The sequence below is a fragment of the Cariama cristata genome, unplaced genomic scaffold (assembly GCF_000690535.1).
Source record: "Cariama cristata isolate BGI_N322 unplaced genomic scaffold, ASM69053v1 scaffold16565, whole genome shotgun sequence".
Classification (NCBI taxonomy): Eukaryota; Metazoa; Chordata; class Aves; order Cariamiformes; family Cariamidae; genus Cariama; species Cariama cristata.
The window spans coordinates 93,324-114,917 of NW_009617107.1; the positions used below are offsets into that span (position 1 = coordinate 93,324).

At 35.5% G+C, this 21,594-nt stretch overlaps 1 protein-coding gene across 1 annotated transcript in view; it reads right to left on the reverse strand.

Moving 5' to 3' along the window:
• Positions 1-20,799, reverse strand: part of SBF2 (SET binding factor 2) — a gene marked incomplete at its 5' end in the record, with an annotated part of 57,127 nt that extends 36,328 nt beyond the window's left edge. Inside the window, 9 exons of the mRNA XM_009700417.1 lie at positions 2,330-2,467; positions 7,921-8,117; positions 10,193-10,391; positions 14,901-15,046; positions 15,952-16,127; positions 18,396-18,523; positions 19,703-19,898; positions 20,290-20,363; positions 20,627-20,799. Coding sequence (XP_009698719.1) covers positions 2,330-2,467; positions 7,921-8,117; positions 10,193-10,391; positions 14,901-15,046; positions 15,952-16,127; positions 18,396-18,523; positions 19,703-19,898; positions 20,290-20,363; positions 20,627-20,799 — 1,427 coding nt within the window. The remainder of the gene's footprint in view (positions 1-2,329; positions 2,468-7,920; positions 8,118-10,192; positions 10,392-14,900; positions 15,047-15,951; positions 16,128-18,395; positions 18,524-19,702; positions 19,899-20,289; positions 20,364-20,626) is intronic.
• Between the last annotated feature and the right edge of the window lie 795 nt (positions 20,800-21,594).

A 21,594-nucleotide genomic window follows, 5' to 3' on the forward strand; every position in this document is an offset into this window, starting at 1 on the left:
CACAGAATTTTCCATCTTCTGCTGATCACCATTTAACTGCTGTTCCTCTCTTCCATTCTGCTATAATTCTCACATAACTTCTCTATGAAGCTCTGCATATTTTTCTTTCTTCTTTCCTTTCTCCCTCCCTCCTGCCTTCTTCCTTCCATCATTTCTCTAATCTCATCCCTCTCTTTTGGAAGTTTTTCTCTACAAAATTGTTTTATTCTTCCCTATATGAAGCTACAGTTTTTCTACCACACAACAATTTAGGTTGGAATGGACCTCAGCAGGTCAAAGTAGGTCTAACTAATTTCAGATGAGGTATCGAAAAGGAAGAAAGGCAATTTTTAGATGCTTAGAAACAACTGTAAGAGGAGCCTTCAGGGCTAAAAGGTAATAAATGAAATATAAAATGCTCCTTTTTGGGAAACAGATTTATCTGTATCCTAACAAACATGTATTTAAGGAATGTGATGCTCTAATTTATGCATGTATTGCACATGAAAAAAATCAAAATGATTTCATCAGACTAGAAGAGTGAAAGTAGTTGAAATCTACTTCACAGGATGAAAGTTTCTTGTAGAAATCACAGTGATGAGCCCTTGTATCTAAGAATAACTATTTCCAAAGAACACACTGTATCTTATTACGCCTGGCCACATAACTCCCTCCTTTACCTAGAGTAAAATTATTCAGACAGATTATTTGTAACTTTATGAAGCATCAGCTAATCTTCAGCCAAATGCCAAAATGACCTGTAATTGGAGATTCTAAATTGCATTCAATCCTGATATAAAATACGCATTTTCAGCCCATACATTTTAGACAAATTAAAAATATGGATGAAGAAAAGAATTCAGAAACATAATTCCTAATTGAATGCTTAATTTTCCACTAATTTCCAACATGAAACAAGCTTTATTTCAATGGTAAGTAAAGGATTTAGACAGAAATTACATACTTAAATAATGTTATGGACTGAGGCTAATCTGCAATTTCTATTTTGTTGTTTCACAGAGTAATGAATCAGTTAGCAGTGTAATAATTTTTATTTCACTAACATTTTGTTATCATTTATTACTTCAAATAATAGACTTTGAGCTAGTCTTACTAACCTCCTCGAGCAAAGCTATTGGATAGATTTACATCCAAATGTCCTGGCACTACCTGCTTAAACACAGTAGACATTCTTGAAGCCCTCCTTTCAGTGCCTAAAGTCAGCCAAAAAAAAGATAGAAGATTAAAAAACTACAGTGTTACTCAGACTAACACTTAACATAACTGATAAAATGCCCCTTTTCACACAATACAGCTAATTCTTGCCAATTTTGTTCTTCAGATTTATTTTTAAAGACAGATGTATACATTGGCAACAGTATGGACATGTTAGATACAGCTAAGCAATCAACATATTTTACAATAAATGAAGCAAAGCATGCACACTTTAGGAATGGTGTTATTTTACAAGAAAAGCCACTGTTTGGCTACATTAGGCCAATTACCACTAAGACAAGACAGACACAATTTCAAGTCACATACTCCTCTTTCTAAGACATTGGGGTTACCTTCATATAAACCTTACCAGATTTCATCACATAACAACTGATATAAAACATGGATTCATTTCTTCATGGTTCCACATATGGATAACTCAAATAGTGTATTTTGAAAGAGTTTCCACTACAATTAAAGCTCTACTTGGAAATGACATTAAAAGCCCATTATGAGTATGTAACACATATGAAAATGCCTATCTACCTTCCATTGCTGTTGCAGCTAAGTAGCGTATCTGTTCATGTAGAATCTGAGCTTGCAATCTTGTATTTTCTCATATAAAATAGAGTAGTATTTTGCATTCTCTTCAATTTGGCAATCTCTTATTCAATATACAGTTTTCAATACGCTTAATTTGTAACAAAAGACTTTAAAGTTCATCTTTGCTTTTGATTCTGTTATATAATGTAACTGTTGCATTGGATATAAAAAAACCCCTGGAAATCTTTGGCATCTTGACATTCTGGATTACTTTATTTGTTCCAGAATTGTAATAAATTACTAATGCCTCAAGATTGGCTATCATACCCAAGTGAATTTCACCAAAAACTATGACCCATAGGTGGATAATCATTTACGGTCAGATTAAGAATACTGAAAAGTATTTTAGGAAAGATTATAAACATACTTTATATACGGAAAACATTCACTGAAACTAAGAGTGAAGAAGCTATCTGGAAAGTGTAACAATAAAGAAACAACAGAATTCATATAGGACATTGAACTAACTCCAAATCAGAGAAAACTCACTCTTCAACTTAACCACAGAAAGCACTATATAAAACAATTTTACCTGGAGACAGAGCAATTGTTGGTCTAACAGTGAGAGTGTTACTGCCATTCATTTTGCAGTGGACGGATACCACATTCAGTAAGGCTTGTAGGTATTTTTCCTGTTCTATACTGCTTGAAGATTCTAAAGAAGCAGGAGCTAGAGTCACAAGAAGAATGGAATACATTAAAATACATTTATAAATACACAGAATAGCAAAATAAAAAGCTTGTTATGTAAAGCAGAGCATTGAAAATGTCATGGCCTGTCTGTCAAGGGTTCAAGAAGGCATTCCTCATGGATGCTTAGATGTTCATCACCTGGCTGCAGAGCAGCACCCACCAATGTTCTCTTGCATTCCACTCCACAAAGCTAAACTTCTGAAAGAGTTTGTTACCCTCATGGTCACTGCTTAAAACATTCATCATTAGCCAGTGATCAATACAAACAGATGTAGATTTTCCTTCACTCTCAGAATGAAAAGTAATATTTCTAAGTTTGTATTACTTGTCAGCAAATTTCAGCCTTTTAAAAAAAAAAAAAGGTGTAGAGAACAGAAAGAACTGTTTCTTTAACAAAAGTAAGTTAAAACCATACTCTGCCAGTTCTTCTTCATTCCAGTAAAGGAAGGTTACTTATCTGCAACTGGAGGTTCCCTGAGATATATTGCCCATTCACTGAAAGTATACATATATCAAAAGACACCAGTGTTCATGCACTCTGCTGCATTTAGAGACATCAATGGATACAATCTACGTGTCCTTCAGGTACTCCACCCCCAGAATCTGACCTAAAAAAGTCCATTAAAAAATGGAATAAAGAAGAGAGGAAAGAGGATGGACAGTGCATGCGCACCTGGATAACACTCGTTAAGGGATCTCAAATTATGAAAAGTAACGTTCCTGTTCCCTAGTGACAATCCACCTGCTCCTTCACCAGTAGGTAACTTCAGGAAGTGTCTCCCCACATGCTTAGGTAACTTGTAGGAGAGGGGGCTGCACTGTTGTGAGAACCACAATTCCTTGTCTGAAAACCTCTGAATAATCCTTTACACGCATGTAGTTTCAGATGACAACTCTACAGATCTCAGAAACAGAATCATTTTCCAGTTGTTACTGATGTTGCTTAAGTTGCTGGAGACACGGAGAAGGACCATTTCTGAGAAAGAGTAGTGGCTGCAAAAGACTGGATGAAAGTAAAGCCAGAGAAGAAACAGACACAGTTTAAAAACACAGGGCGGAGAAAAAAAAAAAGCAAGATGAGAAAGGTATGATGTTCTGAGAAAGTACTGAAGTTAAACTGAGTCCTCTTAAGACAATCTAAGACTTAAAAAAGTTAAAAATCCAGTACACAGAACCAAGGAAAAAAACTCAAAAATAAGAAAAATTAAGAAATGTATCTTAACCAGAAAAACTCCACCCATTTTTGTCCAGGTGCAAGGACTTAAAGGAAGGGAAGGAGATGAAGGTCAGGTCCTGGGCCATACTATGATGACAAAAAAGTGTCCAGTCTCAATGAGTTAGATTGTTTTTTTCAAATGCCACACAAAATTCTTTTATTCTAGTTTATTTCAGCCGCTTCTGAACTTGCTATAGGACAAAAATGTCATAGCTGCTTAAACCAGGATTTGGTATCTTGACCACAAGACTCAAGATTTGGAATAAGATAGAGAGTCAAAGAACTTGATTGAGCACATTTTGATGAATGACAATGGTAACTTATAAACAGTTTTCTCCAGTGATGATCCAATCAGATTCTATGCTGGAGACTAATAAACAGTAACCTAATTAGCTGGAGGTGGCAAAAGAAATTTCAAGATAGCCCTGTTAAAATTAGTATCTAAATAGCCCTGTTAAAATTAGTGTCACAATTGGAAGTACAATTAGGAAGTGATTAGAAAATATACATGCAGGCAACAGCATGCTGTTTCTGTCTGACAAAGCGGAACAAGCCTGAAGAAAAATATTATTTTTTCTTCAACTCTTAAGCAGGGTTTACACATCCCGAAATCCACTTGAATGACCTCTGGGTCTCCTAGTCCTTGAAGCAATGGCACAAAAAGTCAATTTAGGTCTTAACAATTTGGTTAAATGAAAGGAAATGAAATGTCTAAATGAAAGGATAATGTCCTTACCACTTGCACTTACAAAGTTTTATTTTGTGAAGAGCATTGTGTGTGTTTTAGGAAAGAGACTCAGGAGACAAATAGCTTGATGTATATGAAAGTCTGTTATTGAACTGGGTAGATATCTGAATTAGAGATTGAGGGCTAATATCTTTGTGAAAGATCATAGATGGAAAATTTGCCCTTCATCCTTACCACCAATCATCCCATCACACAGTGCTTAACAGCAGTATAAAGAGATGAAAGACTACTGGTGACTCAAAGCATGAACCCTTGCCTGCAGAGGTGAACAGGGATTTCTATAAAATGACTGATCTTTTAAGTGTTGTATCCTATACGAAGGCCATCACAACAGCAAGGATTTAAACAAAAGATGGGGATGGAGATCCCAGTAGCAACTTTATAAATCCCAGGAAAGAAATATATTGCTTAGTAACACAATTAAGATTGCCTCAGCTGCTAATATGTGCTCTGTATGCCTGGTTGCAGGTTGCTCCATCTTTATCTTACAACAGGTCCTAATATAGTCAATAATCCAGCCTGTATTAAGATAACTGTTCTCTTGGATAGTGTAACTACATATAAGAAACACAAATGGTCTTCCTACATGGTAGTTGACCAATACTTGGTAATTCAGATGTAGAATGTCATATTTACAACTACAATATTATGCAAAAAAATTCCCAGAAAGGCCGAACTGAAATTCAGAAACCAACTTTCTTGTTTCAAAGGAACTCTTGAAAAAGACCTGTAGACTCCCCATCTCATATTCAAACATCTGTTAATAATAATTTGTGGACAGACGTTAGAAAAATACAATTCCGTTGCACATGTAGTTTGGTTCCATACAGCAATTCAGTATTGTGCATAATTTCTCTAAAAAGTATGTTCTGCGCTTTTTATATAACATATTGATCTCAACTATGCTTTGAAAACTTGCTTAACAAGCAATGTAACAGGAAATTACAAAAATGTTCATTAAGTTCCAGCAGGTCCTCTTTGTTTTTCTATCAATCCAGAACTGCCTAATAAAAATCTACTCCTGTGAAATCTCTGCTCAGGAAGATATGCATCTGTCAACTTGCATTTAATTTAAGATAATCTTTGTCCTCTTAGTTTGCATCACGATGTGTTTATCAATATAGACTTTCCTTCATTGTACACAATTCCTTCTAAAGCAAATACATGCACCTGTGTATAACTATCTTTATTGATCAGTTTCTTCAAAAGTTTTGTTTCATCAAGCTTCAACTTCATTATGAATAAAATAAATACCCTGTAAATATTTCTCATTTTCCTTGCAGTACCTTTCTGACGAGAGTCTTCATTTTCCTCATATTTTAAAAGAAACTCCAGAAGCTAATATCTGACAGATATAGTTATTGTCAATCAGATTATCTATTGCCTAATATACTACTGGCAGTATGATGACTGCTTGACATTAGAAAGAACTTCTTCACTGTTAGAGTTGTTAGGCATTGGAACAGGCTCCCCAGGGAGGTGGTGGAGTCATCGTCCCTGGAGATGTTCAAAAAACGTTTAGATGTGGCACTTCAAGACATGGTTTAGTGGACAGGATGGCATCAGGTATACGGTTGGACTTGATGATCTTTGAGGTCTCTTCCAACCATAATGATTCTATGATTCTATGATTCTATGACTCTATGATGGGAATGGTAATATAAAAGACTACATACAATTAAAAAAAGAAATCACCTATAAGAGCAATGAGATTACACATAGGAATCTTGCTTTAATGGGTCAGGCTTTGAAGATCCTGTTTTGGAATGCTCTTGTACTCCCATGTACATAGAGATAAGAAAAAACATGGAAGTGTTTGTCTTTATGTAATTTGCAGACTATTCCTGCAGAATTTTTTCCAATTTATTCTATTTCTAACAGGTTAAAGATGTCTGGTCAGTATTTTAGCTAAGACAATCAGTATTAAATCAATTTATAAAACTAACATTTGAATTACCGTGCTTAGGATTCACACCATACACCTGTGGAACTCCTGGTGTTAGCTCATAGCTTTGGTAGCTGCTGTGTTAACTATTGGTAGTACTTCACTGGCTCATTTAATGAATCTTTTTTAAAAAAATGCATGATATAAAACTCTATTCATTACCTTGCTCCTCACTCCAACTAAAAATCGTCCCCACAAAACACTGAAGAGACACACTGAATCAATGCTACGGCAGTGAATATTCAGCCGATAATTAGTGATTCACAAATTAGTGTTAATAACCAGTCCAGACACTGTCTGATGTAAAAAACATTTTTCTGATATCTCTGAAATTTTGAGATTTAAAGGAGTATTTCATATACACAAAACCTCATACAGCTAAATGTTATGTCTGATATAAACTGTTCTTTACAAGTAAGAAAATAGTGGTTTTCATAAAGATACTCTGTGAAGGAAAAATTCAGGAGTATGCAGAAAATATTTAAATCATTTAATCTTCAAACTACTTTTATGCGACTTGCACATATTTGTACATTATGTTTGTTACAGGTTTTGAAAAATTCTGTAGAACAAACTATTCAGTAGAGTCAAACCTTTTAAATTGCATTTTAGTCATTATTGGGGTGAAACATAAACATAAACAGGACTGAGGAATTTCTTTGCTACTTTAATGAGTTCCTGGTATTCCAATTCTACCTCACGTTTTCTTTTTCTCAAAAAAGAAAAATTATGGCCTAGTTCTAGAATAATTTCTAAGCAACTATCAGTTTGATTAAAGAGAATACTGACTTTCTCTTCAGCAATATGCCAAATTCACTCTTGGCAGGAAATTAACTCTGAAGAAACTATCAGCATAAGAGATGGAAATCCAGGCAGTCACAGTAAGTATCCTAAACGCTGCCTGTGAATGATAAAAGTCAATTAATGTTCTTTCCAAAATTAATGTTGCCCTAATGTTATATTATTGTGAAAAATGAGCTATTCTGACAAATCTTGTGCTGGTCCAATCCTGATCACACAGAGGAAGATAATACTTACTTAATGCAAAGACCCAAGCTAGAATCTTTCAGGTCTATGCTTTGTAAAAGAAAGATAAAAGTTAAACTAGTATTACAATGAAAAACATGAGAAAATCCAATGGATAATGGTCTCTCTAATATTTTATATAATCCTCTATTAAAAGGGACAACACGCAATCATTACATAAACCAGAGCAAAGGAAAAAGATAATTTAAGGGAAACGGGAAGTTTGCATTGCATTTGGTGGATATTGGCTTTTACCAAAGACTTTTGGTACATATATAATCTCCGTTCAAATTATTCATTGACAGTTTTTGAACCACTTCCGTACCATTCAGGATTTGCTTCTTGACATATAGTAATTAAACTGAACTAATATAATATCAGATAACCACTCATATCCTGAGACTTCTGATTCAATCGTATCACTGATTTCCTCTATGAAAATAACTGTTTCTACATAAAATTCCTTATACAGAAACCCTAGCTTCATTAACTCACCTGTAGTATGTGTGTTTTGAGATTTGAAGAGGCCAACAACACCTTTTCCATGAAAGCCTCCAGATCTAAGTAGAAGAGTACCGTTTTTAGTGTTCTTCCAACAGACAACTGGTAGGCGATTGTGACGGTAACAGCGAGCAACTCTCTGCAGACTGCTGTCTTGAACAGACTGAGGTACTACCAGAAGCCCAGGATAACTGTATTGAGAAAAAGGTGAAAAACAATTGAACAACAATTAAAACTGCTTTCAAAATTTTAAATAATGAAAAAAATCCCTAAAATTACAAGCTGAATATACATCTTAATGAAAATATACCTCAACTGTTAGAATTATTTTTTATTTAGTAACTGTCAGTTTTAGTCCAATCTTAGCAAATACATTAATTTATAAAGAAAGCTACATTTAAAAAATAACTTTAGTTATGAAAAATTTATAAGACTATCACTGCTAGTATCTTTCCATTTAAGGTTATATTTTATTTGGTAGTGTATTTCTTCTTAGTATATCTCTTATCTGTCACTATAATGAAGCCATATTTTTCAGCATGACAGAAAAGAGAATTTTGAGGCATGCAAATGATGTAGTAGTTTTGTTTTGACACTTGTATATGAAATATGAGAACTGAAAGCAAAGAATGTTAGATTGCCTAAAGTATCACAATTAAACCAATAGTTTTTGGTTTATGTCAAAATACATTGAAATTTTACAGTCAGATTCCTTGGAACAGTGTATTTGAAACTGCATTTTTGTGTACTTTTCAAAAGACTACAATACATTGAGAGATTAGGAAATTCACTGATACAATACCTTTAAAAATAGAAAACCCAGCAAGACAGTATTTGTGTTCATGTTAGTGAAAGAAGGATTCAAGCAATATGAAAGATTATTTTCTATCTCCTCCATAAAATATTCAATTTAAGTACCTATTTTGTATGTTAAGAAGAAACTAAGACGAGGACAGGGAAAAGTTAGTGCTTACTAAACAACTTTGTTCCTCTACAACATACACTTTTACTGTAAATTCAGTTCTTTGACATTTATTGGACTGCCCTCATACAAAATCAATGTATGTAATATTTACAGTCTACTTCTTAAAACACAGTAATCAACCTAATACGGCACTAGATAAGTATTTACATCTTGTGATTTGTAATCCACTCAGATATTAATTATCTTTTCCAAAAAAATCCTATAGAATATTAAAACCTGGTGGTTTTAGGGGAGGAAAGAGTTGTTTGCATAATGTTCAAAGCATAATGAAAATGTACAGGTTTAATGCGTTCATTTGCACTGTACTCATAGGTGATTGAACAAAACCAGTTATTAGTCTGTTATTCTGAACAAGTCAGAAAACAAGAAAGGATCTAATATTTTTCTTGTGTGCCCTTCTTTCATGAAGAACTGGCAATTTCATTATCCATAATGAAAGCAAGGACTAGCCAAAACTGGCTTTAGAAAATGCAAATACTTTTCTGATATGACTGATGCAGATACGGTTTTGTATTAAAAAGAATTTTTGTGGGTAGTGTTAGTAAGCTACATCAACTTTCACAACAAAGATTGAGGTAGTAACATTCATGTTACTAAAAACATAGCACATGACTTTCAGCACATGACAAACTTTTAAAGTAGTGTAGATATCTTAATGAATTCAATTTTAAAACATGTTTTTTTTATTTGAAGAAAATAGGTATGTGTAATTGTTTCTGAGCTTGCTATTTTATTTAGGAACAGAGTAGACTTTAAATGCAAATATTACATAAACAATTTCCAGTACCAGCACAGCAAGTTACAGAAGACGTACCGAGAGAGTTCTAACAGCTAACCTTATGGGCTAAGTCAGAAAGCTGAAAAACAGCCTAATGATTTAGACATCAGTGTAGAAAGCCAAGAGAGAGAAACTCCTTCAAAAGGCAATTCTGATTATCTAGGTTAGCCTGCTCCAAAAGCCCCAGAGGTACCCTCTTCCCATGGGCTATAGAAATAACCTAGGAAGGAAGACTTGTGTCGTCTGACAGAGTTTCCGGGGCAGTTCTGAAAGCTCACATCTGGCTATCATTGCTGGCAGTCTTTCCAAACCTGATGAATACCTATGCAGCCACAAGAAGACAAATCTCTGAGTGGAATACAAATAGCTTCAAGGTCACTGGTTGAACACTCCTACTGTAGACAAAAATTTTCTCAGAGTAAGTTGCTTAAATGGATACATCATGTGGTATGTGTGTTACGTCATCTTTATTTTCAACCACTTGACTCTATTGGTAAACGCACCTCCTGCAAAGTGAATACATCCTGTTCAGTGCAGTTATTCTTAAGTATTCTGTTTTTGAGCGAGAAGAGTTACTACTGATGGTCCCTAGTCCCAAACGTTGATAGTCTCTGAAACAGGCTCTTTCTACTAATTGCTCCATTGTTGATTTTTCTGATGCTTTTAGGGTACCACTTGTGTGCAGCTCGCTGTCATCTGAAACTGAAGTCAAAAATCTTTAAGAGTTTGCTATTGGAGAGGCCAGCAGTTACACAGAAAATGATGGGATTTTCTTCCTACAAAATATTAGTTTGTCTTACTGTCAGTGACGAATGACATAAACTAATACATATAAACCACAGCTTACAGAAATTATAAGCAATAAAACAATATTTTAGTCAGAAAACCTGAATATATTGCACAGTTACCTACTGCATTGGTGACAGGCATGGCTGACAACTCTCTCACTAAAATCCTGGAAAAAGTTCTCTCATATATTCATTTGAACTGAACCAAAGGCAGATAATCTTTCTTTCAACAATTTATGAAAACCTGTTAAGCTCACAACTGCTATAAAAAGATGTACACAAGACAGAATAAGGAAAAATGTATACATAAATTCATTAAACATCCAAGATAAAATGGATCTTGCAATTCATTTAAACCATAATCCAAAGATGTAACAATCTTTTTAAGGCTTGGTTCAAATAAAAAAATGTTTCTGTGTCATGATTTACAACAGATGACTATTGGTTTCTTAATGCCTCAGTTTCAATGTCAAACAGCAGCTTTCTTCAGCCGTGCACATCAGCTGCAATTTCCAAAGCAGAAAAGCCTTTAACCATGAGAGATACACACCGTGTCATGAGCTCAAACTACACTGAAATTCAAGTCAAGCAAAGTCTTTGTACAAAACCTGCCACCTGCCTGTTATTGACACTTCCAACTATTTCCAGATATTCCAAAAGCAGAATTACTGTTCACAGCATGTATCAGTTACTTGCTACCACCTCAAGCATTGAAATATGTGCATATGAGAAGTATTTCTTCGTCAATAAGGCACTGAAAAGTATACAAGGATTTAAATTTAAAACAGGACTTTATAAAACTGGAAACTAAAATTATTTTAAAAAAATAAAAATTATGGTACAATTAAAATTTTACTGGCAGTAGACAACACTCAGAATTTACAGGAGCAGAACCCATATACATCTTTTTTTGGGTATCTTAGCATAAAAGCTAAATGAGAAATTTTATTGCCCCCACAGCTCACCAAACAAAACAAACAATTCTTTATTTGACGTAAATAACAAAGAGTTTAACACCGTGGGTATCTCCTCTTTTTTTCTGTGTTTTCATATTTGTCATGGTAAGAAAGAAGTTACAAAACATTTACAAGTATAAAGGGCACTAATGAGAAAAAAAATGAATTTTAGAAATAATTTTATTCTGGGGCATACAGAAACTTGATATTTAACAGGTTTGAATAGGAAGCTATAACTGGCTCCGGTAAGATGATGGTGCATTTTTTGAAACACTTTCTTCTAAATGCATTTTTCTGTCATGAAAGCAGATAAATTGGTGATCAGAATTTGCAAGATATTTTCCTGTGCATAAAAAGCTAGAGATTGTAAGAGCTCAGTGTCCTTAACCTGAAGAGGAAGATGTTTTGCTGTCTCAAGATTAAAATGGCTTTTTTTTTTTTATTTGATTTTGAAAAGAGGAGGAATAATCCCTCTATTTTACTGTTCCTGAGACATGAATGTTTGTAAAAGTGGGTTTTACAGTCTCCTAGTTTATGGAACACACCAGTATGATCACCTATAGGACACAGAATTTAGTAGTGATGAGATTCTAAACCCTGGAAAAAAAGAGATGAGGAGGAATTGAATGGAAATTAGGTGTTCACTAGCAGTAACTAACTAGAGTACTGTGCCCACTTTTGGAAATCACATTGCAAGTTCTATATGGATCAGCTAAAGAGGACTGAGAAAAGAGCAATGAAGATGATCAGAGGTCTATCAAGACTAATAAACAAAGAACTGAAAGAACTGCAGAAATTCAATATCCAGAAAAGAAGAGAAATACTAAAATAGTCCATAAATACATTAAGCACTGCAATCAGAAGGGAATCCTCTATATGTATATGGTGGCAGAATAAGAAGCGAAGGCTTTAAATTTTGGCAAGGAAATGCTTAGGCCGGAGTATCAGAAAGTTGTCTGTTTTTCTGCAGCATTAAGGATGGTTAAAGCATTAGTACAAATTGCCTAGAGTTGTGGAACCTTCGTCTTTGAAATCTCCTAAGAAAAACTTTGGTAAAGCTCTATGAGGAACAGATTAAGTATGTTGATCTTGCCTCGGGGTAGAGAGATGGAGTAGATGATCTCTTGAAGTTCCTTCCAACCCTATCTTTAACATTTCTCTTTTAAGACAATGCATCACCTGCTCAGATAGCACCCATTTGCTCCATTGTTGGTACAGCTGCAGAGTTTCCTATACTTCAGTTTTTGAGACGTGCAAACAAAAAGTCATTCACAGCAGTCAATATAAAAGAAATTGCAGTGATTAAACAGTAAATTTCCTATGGCTATTTGTACGCTGCCTGAAGCAAAGAGTTACTACTGTTGTCAGCCGACTGTACCTGAGGTGTCAGTGCAGCATGGAGAGAAAAGCAAACTGTCATGACTTTGATCACCTTACACGTTCCCAGTCAAAACATGTGGAAAGTGGTAGGTAGGAAGCCTCACAACTCATATTTTTATATTTTTGTTAGAGGAGGAAAAAAGTGACTATCACTATTGTTTACACAACACCTATGTTCATGGAAGAATTTTGTTGTTTTGTGCATCAGCAATGCAAAAACTCTTAAAATTTCTTCATTGTCAAGAGAAGTATGAATACACAGGTACGTATGATTGTGCTTGGTGTCTCTGGGTGAAGGACACAAAATCACCCCCCAAAAAATCACACAGGTACAACCTGCAGAATTGCTTCTGACCCAAAGAATCTGCAACATCAGAACCCACACTAACTCAGCACTTAAGGCAGATGCTGGAAATTCAATTAAGAACGTAATTTTTCAGCACTGTAAAGACATTCTGTATTTTGTAATCCTTTCTTTATGTCTTTTTTCCCACCACCTTTATCTGGAATGAAAGAAAAGAATCAGTATTTTTTAGCTTTCCTGGAATGGCTTTCTTCTGCTTCGGAGAGAAGAGAGACAGTGTAGTAACACAGTCCTGCTGCAGACAACTTTTATATATCTGCTCATAAGTCACATAAGTTGCCTTGCTTACTGACTAAATATTCAAAAGGAAAATTTGGCTTGTTTGATGTTTTGAAGAAATTATTAGGGTTTGATAAACACTTCATTATCTGAAATGCTTACTTTTTTTTTTTAAAAAAAAGAAAGAATGGTATGACAAAACAATACCTGTTTATGTACAGGAGAATCTGGTTCCCTCTAGTGGTTTATTATAAATTAGCACTGGTCCAGATAAGGATATACTGACAGCAGCACATGGTAGGAAAAGAAGTATTTAGAAGAAAGTCAAACTCCACACCATCACACAAACTATACAAAGTGCCCAAATCACCTTCTACCTTCTGTCCCCAAATCCTTTCAACCAGAATCTGGAAAAACGGTATTTTCAGTAGCAATGACTTCTGCTGTTTTCAGAAACTGACTGTCACTTCCACATATGCAAAAGTCTCCCATAGTATTTGTTCCTTCTGGAATCTCACCAGTTACTGCTTTCTCATCATAGACTAATTGCAGATAATGATGTCTAAAGATAAATGGAAGCTACTGCATGCTTCTGTGCCATTCCATATACAGTATTATGATGTAAAAAATTATAAAAAGATACTATCTACAAATAGTTTTATAATTAAAAAAATAATAATCTAGCATTTTGCTTTACCACTTGTCATGGTTTAACACCAGCTGGCAACTAAGTACCAGGGAGCTGCTCGCTCACTCCTCCCCACCCTCCCCCAGCAGAATGGGAAGGGATAGGGAGAACTGGAAAAAGGTAAAACCTGTGGGTTAAGAACAGTTTAATAATTGAATAAAATATAGTAGTAATAATACCAATAATAGTAGTAGTAGTAAGTAATAATGAAAATGGAGATAAAGAGAGGGAGGAATAAAACCCAAGACAGACACGTGATGCACAATACAATTGCTCACCACCTGCTGACCAATGCTCAGCCAGTCCCCGAGCAGCGATCGGCCCCTCTCGGCCAACTCCCCCCAGTTTATATACTGAGGATGATGTTCTATGGTATGGAATATCCCTTTGGCTGGTTGGGGTCAGCTGTCCTGGCTGTGCTCCCTCCCAGCTTCTTGTGCATCTCCTCTTTGGCAGAGCAAGGGAAACTGAGAAGTCCTTGACTTAGAGTAAGCACTACCCAGCAACAACTGAAACATGAGCGTGTTATCAACATTGTTCTCACACTAAATCCAAAACCACAGCACTCTACCAGTTAGTAGGAAGAAAATTAATTATATCCCAGCCAAAATCAGGACACCACTGAAGGAAGTCAACTTCCTCTTGTGCCTAGTCATCACAAAAGAAAACACTTACTAAATGTACATACTTGAAACCTTTCTCCTGTCTAGGAAGACTCTGCAATTTCTTCTTGAAGACACTTATTATTCAGCATGGAATGGAAGCATAATAGGATAGACTTATCATCCAACATGGAAAAAAATGTTTTACTATTACCAGAGATATCATCATCTTCATTCCAGCCTGGGCGATTCCCTCTTTCTTCCACTATAGTGCCTGTCTTCTTCTTTAATAAATATTGGCGCCCAATTGTCATCTTCCCAGCACGCTTTGCTCCTTTCACAATGCTTTTTGAGAAGATACTACAAATTCATAGCAACAAAAATATTTAGAAAGATGCATATGATTCTCCCTGGTAGCATGTACAGATTTTTATGATGAACCCACTTAAATAAAATGTGTTTCCTAATTTTTCATTCAATATAATGACAAAAATTAAAACCTCCAGGAAAATTACTTCCTATATTAATTTTTAAACACCAATTTTATTGTTTTAAGACAAATTTGTCTCTACAGTGTCCAATGGTAATGAATAAGCAGCCATCATCTTTCTTTCGGTATTTGTATTTTGCTAGCAATGTGATAAATCTACAAAGTTGACAAAGTAAAGGCAGAAAAGATAGAAATGACATTAAAGTTTTAGGATTCCATGACTAGCTTGGGATTCTATTTTCTTGTGTCAACAATGCAATAATCAACAGAGAATCACAGGAACTACCACTCTGGAACAGACTAATGATCCATCTAGTCTAGCAAAAATTAACGTATAACATAAACTTCAAAAGAGGACCCAAAGCTCAAATTCTAGATTAAAAAACACTAGAGGAATGGTATGGACTGTGCTAAGGGTAAAACTAATTCTAACCCACATTAGGTTATTAACCTAAGTAATACACAAGAAATCTGGGTTTTATGTTGGCATAGTTTGCATAGTCAAAAATGCTACTTACATTGAGTGTGTTTCAAAATGTAATGAGATGCTTATTCAGATTTACTGCAGCCAGAATTTGGATAAATAATATATTCCCATACCAAATTGACATGTATATCATACTAATCTACCTTTTATTCAGTAAATATAAAAAGATGCAGAATAACAATCAGTTACTACTTGAATGTTCTGCATTTCTGCAAAGCTGCCAGATTGTTCAATGTATTTGACCAATACTAAACAAGAACATCAGTAATAAAAGAAGAGTGACTATACCGGAATGAAGTGTTCTTTTCTTTTTGTTTTGGTAAAATTATCTGTGGGGCTGTTTGCCCAGCTGCAAATGCAAAAGTGCTGAAGATCGATTGAGGATAACGGAACTTCATTAACTGTTTCTTAAATATTTCCACCACTTCAGGACTTACTTCTTCATCAAATGCTACTTTAATTAACTGCATATTAAAGACATAACATGTTAGAAATGGAAAAAAATTTACAGAATTAAAGAAATTAAAATATCTTAAAATATATTAGCAAAATCCCCATACTTATGCAGTACTATGCCCATCGGAAAATACAAATATATGTACATATATCTTACTGATTTTGAGGGATATTACAAAGGTTATTAATTTTTTACTTAATTTTTACATTTATGTCCTAGTACTAAGGTATTTTGATGAAGAAGCATCTGGAATTCTCATAATATCAAACACAAAATATTTTGGTAAATCCAAGTAGTAGTGCTGGCACTAAGACGTCTACAACAGTTCAAATACTAGTCACATGGGACAGCTTAGCTTGGAAATACTCTGCCAGCTCTGCCCATATACTGGGAACTAAGGTTGGTAATGCACTTCAAAGACTCTCATCAAACCAATAATTTCAGCATTCATACGTCACAACCATTACACTTCCATTACTTAGTCATTCCAATTTTTGCTTGACCTTGCAAAGTATAGAAAACTGCTAATAATAAAAATGTAATAGTGAAATCTGATCCTTAAAAAGGAACTAACCTTGTGCTACTCAACAGTGATCCATCCACCCCACTGTAAATGCCCTTTGAAAGGTTTTGGTGGGGGTGGGGGTGAAGAGAGAGACAGAAAATAGGTAACCCATACAAGGGCCCAAAAGAACTTTAAGAATGTGGAAAAAGCAAAGAAAGAAATATCTTTATATCTAGAACTTTATTTCTGAGACCATACCTATACACCTTTTGAATGTCTTTTGCTTGCCATCTAGAAGGTGGATTTCATCATTGCTTTTTTAATTTCATTTGTTTTGTAAATACTTTCCAGATGACTAATAACTGTCTTGTTCTAGGACCTCCCTGAAAGGAGCTCTTGAATCTTTAGGGGTTACACCGATCTGAAGTTTTAAAGACATTAAATACCTTAACTGCAGCCAAAACCTTCTGAAAGTCATAATTAATAAACAGAGACAAGGGGTTATTTCATACTTTATTGAACTCTAGCTGTTACAAAGGGAACAGAAAGTAAACTGTTTGCTGATTGTTTTCATTCTCATAACCTAATAGAAAACTATGCTAAACAAAAGCAAAGATGATGTTTGACTACAATCCAGCACTAAAAACACTGTGCTGTGTCTGTATTTAGCACATCGCTGAAGCATGTCAACTATTCTGGTAAAAAGATTTCTGGAAATTTAAACTCTTCATGAAGTCCTCTCAAAAGTCCACAAGGACAACTTTATTTCAGTTGTTTTACTCACTTGTATTCCTAATCTTATGCTTTTGAATAGGATATTGAAGGATGATTAGCTAAATAATGTCCATTATTGGAAGGAACTAGTAAAATGCTGCTGATCTACTTTATTATGTTTTCAAATGTTTCTACTTTATTATGTTTTCAAATGTTAGAGTTATTGTTCTCAGTGAAAATATACTTCTGCAGTCAGCCAACCCAACAAAATATTTCATATCTTAAGTACTGCAGTCCACTTTCCATCCATTATATAAAATTCTTGCCTTCAACTTTCCATCTGTTAGGGTTTGACCACAGTTAATATGACCACCAAGAAGAAACATTTCAGAAGTCTTCAGAGACTTCATGACTTCTAATTCTTAGAAGTCCATCTCTGTCAATTGCTCTGCAGAACATGCTTCTGCTGAACATACCGAGGCGGATCCTACAGACAGGAAACTACCAGACTCTGTGCAGAAGTCAGGAAAGTACCAGGATCTGTGCAAGTCATATGGACATTCATTTGTTCTGGCCAATGGTGGCCAATACCCTAAAGATTCCTGGAAGTACAGCTTCCATGTGAGACATACCACGACTTTCTGCCATGAACTTTTACAGAAAGCTGGTAAAGTGACAAGTCTTGAGAAGAAAGCAATACTTACAGCTTCTCCATATTCATTCCATGTAGCTGGAGGAGTGAGAAAGCATGTTTCCACTGGCCTGCCTATGCCTCTATTTACTCACATTAAAAGATTTTGGACCTAAAATAGCCCTTTACTGGATCCAAAATAGAAAGGTGAGCAAAGGAGTAAAAGAAATCAAATATGAAAATGGTAACCCTCTGTAAATATCAACTGGGCCAAGAAATGCCAGGGTTTCTGTGACAGAACTGCATTCTTTATTGCTTTTACAGGGCAGAAAACTGAACTGTTTACAAATACCAGGACAAAGTGCTGCTCATAAGTATTTTGAGCTGACTGTGTTGTGACAAATTTTTACAAAATTTCTTTTCACCTGAAAGGTAGCTGAAGTGATCTGCAGTCCTTCCTGCATACTCTGCTGCAGCTGGTTCTGAATAGTGATCTTCTTCTCCTTTGTAACAGACGCAATAGGAAAGCTCCGGATCACCGTCTGCTCTCCAACTGAGGACCATAAAATTGTATTGACAGATACTTGTTAGATCACAGAATCAGATCTGGTTTGGTCACATTGTACTTTGAATACATAGCAATGAGTAAGTACAAAGCAACACAAAAATAACAGTACAGAATAATTTCAGACAAAATACCTGAAAAGCTGATAAATTCCTAAAGTATTTTTTGTAATCTGAATTTCTGCTTAATTTCAGCTGAGATGATTAGAAAAATATTCTCCTTCCTTCTGAGTCTTTCTACATGATGAAAATGCACCCCCAAAATCTATGTTGGTAGGGGATGAAGAAACAATCTCAAACGTAGTCAAATTTCATTTTGCATTATACAATATATAAACAACAAATAATACACAATGATGTCTTTACATACGAGCACAAACTTTCTGCAATAAATTTATACTTCTGAATGACAATCTGCTTAGCAATGGCAGATGTCAAAATATGAAAATTTATCATTCAGAAGAGCTATTTCCATTAGATATTAAAAGGAATATGGAATTTACTAACAATCATTTTAGGGAGAATACTAACTCATGAATATTTTTCATTTAACACACTTCCAGTGGCTAAAAAAAACCTGTTTAATGACAAGCTAAGGGTACTGGAAGCTGCAGATCTCACACAGTATATATGTTCTCTCTTAGTGGTGAAGAAGTTTACAAATGTTCTGTAAAGCAGCACTATTAGACCAACTTTACAGATGGAACCGAGATATACTAAGCATTTTGTCCATTTGAAAGTCTATCAAAATTACTAAAGTATGGTCAGGAATGTCTTTATTTTCTGTCTCCAACTTTAGGTAGTCCGTAAAAGCCCACAATACCACATGACAGCCTACTGAAGTTTCCTCTAACACAAATACATATTATGATTCTATATTACATAAATTACTGAAGACAGCACTCTAAAATACGCAGGAATAAACAAACATTTAGCATCTAATGCCTCATTTGAAGAAATACGTTCTAGTTAAGTTAATGGCAAAATCAAAATCAATCATTGTCATACCTAGTGATAAAAACCTGTATTAAGAGATTATTTGATAAACATGAAAAATTATACTGTGAGGTATATACATTTTGATGTTGATGCTTGAATAGGTAGATAGGCCAGTTCAAAGCTCTGCCTATGTGAAGAACCACAATTATCACTGTTTAATTTTTCTTACCCAGTTGGTCATGAGGAGTGCCTTTAAATATAATTCTGTAAGTAGTAAGGAACAAAGCTCCTTCAGCAGGGAGGATGTGAGGACCTCCAAGCAGTCCTCCTGTAGCTTCCTCTCTGCCATCAGGATCCAGTAGCACACGGAGACCTTCACAAACAAATTCTTCTCCTGGCAGTAAAGTTGGTCGTAGAATTTTGGGCTGATGCAAATAAATGAAAGTGTAAGTGTAATGGCGATACCAGTGTTATACCTCAGGCTAGTTATATTATTTGGTTTAAAAAGCTTCAAAACAAAATTGTTATGAGATTGAGTCCAAAGAACGGAGATGGAGTTTGGACTCAACCAAGAGAAATGGGTCTCAAAAAACAGTGGGCATGCAACAGCTTGTTTATGATCAGAAGTTTGGCTCTACTAGTTTCATATGTTCGTATTTCATGAGACCAAAGCCAAGCACTTTATTTATCACTGGCGGAAACTTTCTTTCAATGTTTTGATGTTTCCTCCTAACATTATGAGAGGGGAAAAAAAGATGACTAAATTGCATGATTCTAATACTTGTAAAGAGTACAAATATGTTTCATAATACTTGCCTTCTGTATTGGTGGAAGCCGCCTACTCTCACGATGGACAGCTTCCAGGGTCTCTATGTGCATTGCCACAATGCCTGGAAAGCAGTAATACCATAAATGAAGTCTCACATAATATTAAAGAGGATGTTGCAATCTAATTAAAACTCTGATATTCTGAAATTCTCCAATTTTAAGATCAAGGGAATAATTATTTGAAATTCAACAGCAATTATCATCCAGAAAAGAAGTCTAACCTAACTTCACTGAAAGTAACTGAAACTAAGAAGTGCATTTCTCTCACTAGAAAAAAAAAAGAAAAAAGAAAGATTACAAACCACTTTTTTGTTACAATTCTTACCTGGTATCATGCAATGCAGACCCTTGATGTGATCCTGTGTAACTCCACTCTCGGTACAAACCTTGTCAATAAATCTAGTGATGAAGCGTACAACTGCATTTGCAACATCATTGTTCTCAGAGTCCTCAAATCCACTTTCAGTGTCGTAACTCTCCGCAACACTGCCTGCAATACTATAGACATAAATAAAAAAAATGTCAAGTGAAAGTCAGCTGATGATGCACATATGATACCTGGCTAGACACAGACAAGCTGTAGTTTTTTTAACAGTTACAACACATAAACCTTGCTAAAGCATATGGGGGTACCACAGGTACATTGTATTTTCACTGTCATTAACACTATCAGGACTGCATGGATGATGACATAAGAGAACTTTCCCTCCATGAGTCCAGCACAGACAGGCCCACAAGAGAAAAAAAGCTGCTTGGAACTGAGCTCTATGTCTTCTCTTCATAGAGTCAAGTACATTGTCAATGACATAGACAGTGGGATCGAGTGCACCCTCAGCAAGCTTGCAGATGACTCCAAGCTGAGTGGTGCAGCTGACACACCTGAGGGATGGGATGCCATCCAGAGAGATCTTGACAAGCTTGAGAAGTGGGTCTGTGTGAACCTCATGAGCTTCAACAACGTCAAGTGCAAGGTCCTGCACCTGGTACAGGGCAACCCCAGGTATCAATACAGGCTGGGGATGATGTGATTGAGAACAGCCCGGTGGAGGAGGACTTGGGGGTACTGGTAGACGAAAAGCTGGACATGAGCCAGCAACTGTGATTACAGCCCAGAAAGCCAACTGTATCCTGAGCTGCATCAAAAGAAGCGTGGCCAGCAGGCTGAGGGAGGATATTCTCCCCCTCTACTCCATTCTGGTGAGACCCCCCCTGCAGTTCTGCCTTCTGCTCTGGGGTCTCCAACACAAGAAGGACATGGACCTGTTGGAGTGAGTCCAGAGGACTTTCACATGA